The 5,052-nt window shown below is 32.1% G+C and overlaps 1 protein-coding gene across 1 annotated transcript; it reads left to right on the top strand.

Moving 5' to 3' along the window:
- Positions 1 to 494: 494 nt before the first annotated feature.
- On the top strand, positions 495 to 4,571 carry LOC117327793 (metallothionein-like). Its single transcript, XM_033884971.1, has 5 exons — positions 495 to 651; positions 1,369 to 1,476; positions 2,893 to 3,018; positions 3,837 to 3,950; positions 4,235 to 4,571. The coding sequence occupies exons 1-5, from the start codon at positions 639 to 641 to the stop codon at positions 4,309 to 4,311; spliced, it is 438 nt and encodes a 145-aa protein (XP_033740862.1). The 5' UTR covers positions 495 to 638; the 3' UTR covers positions 4,312 to 4,571.
- The last annotated feature ends 481 nt before the right edge of the window (positions 4,572 to 5,052 follow it).

The raw sequence follows: 5,052 nt of genomic DNA, 5'->3' as shown, positions 1-5,052 counted from the left end.
ATCTATGATTGGTGTAAGACTATATATATCTTAAATGTTGGTAAGACTATGTCTTTGTCTCCACATCTATTCTTTTCTAATGCATTGGTCATCAAAATTTCACAATTAGAGGTAAATTGTGTGTAAATTGACACTGGGAAAGGCTAATGTATACAATGTAAATAATTATTATTGTTACACAGACAGTGATCCTGATATGAATCCCATATTATGGATAAACACAACCCTGGTATCCAACGCTGGACGAACTTTTAATTTGCTGAGAAAATGATCGTGAACGTTCCGTGTGCAAATTTTCTATTTATAGGGGATCAATCTGCACACGTTCTAGACGCTGGACTTAAGACTACTGATAAATTGATCGTCAATATGTCGTGCGCAAAATATCTTTTGATGATAAATTATTTGCACACGGTCCTAGTTTACTTGCAACTGCCTTCCCATATGTTTTGCACACAACCCTTGTTTTTCACGTGTTTATCATAGTAAATGCACACGATTATAGTTTGCACACGTAATTGTAAAGTTTCCGTATAAATAGAGTTACATATTTGATTTAATCATCCACTGCAGAGAGATAGATCAAGCCATTCCAAGAAAATATTCTATACCAACCGATATATTTCGTTCAAGCCGAAATGTCTTCTGAAGGTATGTTGTTATTTATTTTATTTATTTAACAGGTTTTACGTCCGCTATTGACGAGAGGTATGTTGTATGGTGTACTTAGTATATATATATATATTCTATAAAATTTATTTATTTGTATATGCATATTATCTACAAATGTATTTTTTATATATAAATATTACGTTATTTATGTTAGTATACATACAATTCAAAATTTGGGATACAATGTCGTAATAATTTTGCAGCAATTCGTTTCTTTCGTCAGTTCCAACGTGCATCTTCAAACTGAAAATAGATAAAATTATGTATCCATGAGTTAATCATTTTTATGAATATTCCAATAATTTCGCGCCTAATTAGTTCTTATGAGGCAGGTGGACATCAAAGGTTATCAGGATATTTCTCTCTAATATGGATATTTCATAAACAAAACATTTTGTGTATTTGCACCTTCCCGCTTTATTTAGAAGCAGTTGCCAAAAATTAAAAAAAAAAAAAACAAACAAACAAACAAACAAACAAACAAATAATGTAACATAGTGAATGTCCTCAGGGGTAATGATTAAGCTTACAATAACGAAAGATAATAGACTAAATACAAAAAATAAGATGTCTCGTTTATTTTTAATTATTCACTTCATTTCTCTTTTCTCAGTTGACGCTGTATGTCCTATACATGTGTTTGGACCTCGATTATTGCAATATACAAATGTATGGACTGTGGTTTTCTTATTACAGCCGTTTTCTGCGCCAAGTGTCCCGGGGGCAAATGTGGCTGTACCGATGCCGACTGCTGTACCTCCAATTGCAGATGTTCTGGATGTAAGGTCAACTGCGCATGTTTCTGTAAGTTGTTAATACATTGTTCATTATCATCACTGGTCCCAATTTAAATTACCGTAACATATTCCATACAAACATTGATCTACGAGATTTTTAAAATTATTTCATTGCAAAATAAGTACTACGCGCGTATAAAATGCATCCCAACTGATATTTTGATGCCAGGCAATTTAACAAATAAATGTATTTTTATTTTCTATAAAAGATTTAAACAAAACGAGAGCGATTTTATCAATTATTTTAATGTTAGAGATATTGTCAATAGTTTCTGTTTGCCATATATAGCCTAGGCCTATATAGAATAGGCCAAGGCTATATAATTATGGCAAATAGAAAATATTGACAATCTCTTACATTATAATTAAAGGTAGAATTGTAGATATGAACAGACAGGATTGCATAGAACAAATGAGAACATCTTGAAAGGGATTTTACTTTCTTTTCATTTATTTATTTTTTTAAATATCTTTTTATTCAGTCAAAACATGTATGTATATTACAGATATCTGTCCTCTCACAGGAGGGCTTACACACGTCATTCATTTTTTTCTTCTTCATATTAATTCTACTTGCATATTATGTCTTTAATTATGATTAATAAAATATTCATTTCGGTGATATGTTCGGCGAGAAAACGATTAAAATGTAGAAAAGGGTTGTTATCAAAATATCCAGCGACACTTGATGATTTTAACTGTATGTTATTTAAATGATGTCGAGAAAGAATTTTTGTATTCTAAAATGCACATGCTATTCTGATATACGTAAGAAATATTGGAAAAGTTGCTATTACAAAAAACTAGTATGTTTAAATTGATCAAGTTATTTAACGGAAAAAATACCAAAGAATTAAAAAAATTAGCCAAATGTATCAAAGCGGGAAATGTCAAAAGAATTTCATTAACTTAGTTATGCTCTCCGAGTATAGTTTCTCTGGCACGTAGATATTATTTTTGATGTTGCCATTGTTATGTATTTTGTATATGTGTAGGATACTGATGAGTCGGAAGACTCAAAGATAATAAAGAGCTTGAACAATGATTTAAGTAATTCATTGGAAAGTGACATACTTAGAATTTGACGAAATCTTCATATTTGCCACATTTAACTAAATAACCAAATAACAACTGAAATTGCATTATTTTCTTTTGCTTTTCTATTAAGGTTAATCAAATACATTTATCACAATATTGAGAAAAAACATTATACAAGAAGTAGCCTTTTAAGAATCAGCTAATATACTTCATGCATTATCAATATCTATTACAAACAAAAGCTACATTATGTAATATTATTATGCTATTATGCTACTTTACCTGTACAATATTTTAACATCTTTGGGGAAAAAATTCCAGGTGTCGATCAACTGAAGATTGAATACATATATGTTAACTATGAGCTATACTTTTTCTAATTTAGCTGCAAAGAGTGCTGCCTGTCCTGACGGAGTCTGTCAGATGGGGGTTGCGTGCACGTGCGGAGATTCCTGTAAGTGCAGTGACGCCTGTCAGTGTCCTAACTGCAAGTCCGGATGTAAATGTGCAGGTAATGTGTGTTTAACTTTCTTCGTATATTCTTTTTTTTTTGTCAAATCCCTACTGATATTATATAGTGTGGTAAACATTGCGAATAATTATTGCCATTACATTCATCATTTATTTGTTTCAAGGTGCTATGTGTTGGGGTATAGTGAAAATTTATTAATCAAAGATAGTATTTTGGTCGTAGATTTTTATATCAACAGTATATATAAATTATGTGATAACTACCCGTTCAAACCCGTTAATGTTGATTTCATAGTACAAACGTTAGATAAGTTTATGTTGATTTAAATCTTGCTTAAACACGGAAGTTGTGATTTCAAAATATTTGATAGCCATATATATTTAGACAGTTGTTAACAATGCCAGTTCGTCATATCCGCTAATTGCCTAGTTCACCAATGAATACTAGGTGTAGTGATAACTTGTTTGTTTGGTATCATGTCGATGGTAGGTGTGTTGTGTTTACACGGAAATCATGTTACAATATTGCTCTGTTTTCCTGACGATAGTAGGTGTGATATTACGTCATTCCTTGTCATAGGGTTCTAAAGTGGGCTGTATTTCTAGCAGTACGTGACATAGCTGTCGCAGGATTATACACAAACGTCAGTGAAATAATATGACACACTGCATGCACTTAGATCGAGTTAAACTCCACTTACAGTAAGACTAGAGACAAGGGATATTTATCTGTTAACACAGTTTTATATAATCACTGAGCCTTCATTATCGGAAGCATATTAGTGTATATTGAATTTTCAACTAACGGTTTTATTTCTTAGAAAGCTATCGTTTATCAAAGTTTCCCTTCTGTTTCAGGAGCTAACTTCGTGTGTTCCACGGACTGTCAGTCCGGAAAATGTTGTGGAACCAGCGCCTGCAAGTGTAATGGCAAGTGTTCATGTCCAAAGTGCAAATGCAACTGCGCATCTGGTAAGTGCATTATATGTTGTTCGTAAATAAGTACGAAAAGCTATAGGAATTATAAAAGAATTACAGAAGAATATGTATCTATTATGAAACTGGATCATAATGTCTTCAGTACTGAAGCTTTATTTGAAAACATAACAAAATGTATTTCTTCTGAAGAAATAAAAACAAATTAACATTGTCACAATGGAAGGCAGTGCGCTCTCTGACTGAACACATATGGATTTTAAAATAATGATCATATAACGTAAATCAATAATCATTCACAACTATAAATGTTGTTTCAGGGGACTGTACTTGCGGCGTAGGCTGTACTGGACCCACCACCTGCAAGTGTGCCGCAGATTGCACGTGTAAGAAGTAAGCGAGGATGTCGTTGGACGAAATCTTCAAACGACATTAGATGGACTGTTCCTCTGTTACTCAGTTGTTTGGGATATTTTACAACACACTCAAATCCATTAAAATTCATTATTAAAGGACTTCGTGATCGCCATTGACATGAACGTCTGATTTTTTATATAAGATAAACGTTAATAGTTAGTTATCAAGTTAATGCCTAGTTTCAATGGCGACTGTTGTTATACAAATGTACTCAGAAAATAAACAATGACATATATTTGAGATTTGTGTTTTTTATTATTTGGTATGTGATTTATAATACTAGTATTGTTGTTTACAACGATATCACTGGTAATTACAAAATCACCTTTTGGAAATATTTGACAACATGCTTAAAGTGGTATAGCGCATATTGGGCTGTTTCGACCTAACGGTGACCGTTTTCAAAATCAAACACATTAGTGTTTAAAACTGAGTTTTTAAATATAAACCTTATATCTATAACATATAAATTCTTATTTGCGAAAAAATAGTTTGTTCATTACAATGGATATTTTATTAATTGATCGTAAAGTTGCATCATCGGGTTATTTGTAACTTTCAAGGGTGGGTTTCCTCCATTCATATCATTTTTTGGCATAGAGCGTATCGGAAGACTTACTTTAACTCTATCCAGTTTTATGCTATGTACCAAAAGACAACTAAAATTCTATTCTTATAAAGTAGTCCTCCGATGCGCTGGTATTGAAAAATTGAAAACATG

Source organism: Pecten maximus, chromosome 5 (genome assembly GCF_902652985.1).
Source record: "Pecten maximus chromosome 5, xPecMax1.1, whole genome shotgun sequence".
NCBI lineage: Eukaryota > Metazoa > Mollusca > Bivalvia > Pectinida > Pectinidae > Pecten > Pecten maximus.
The sequence above is the reverse complement of the archived record's forward strand: the minus strand, read 5'-3'. Positions and strand labels throughout refer to the sequence as shown.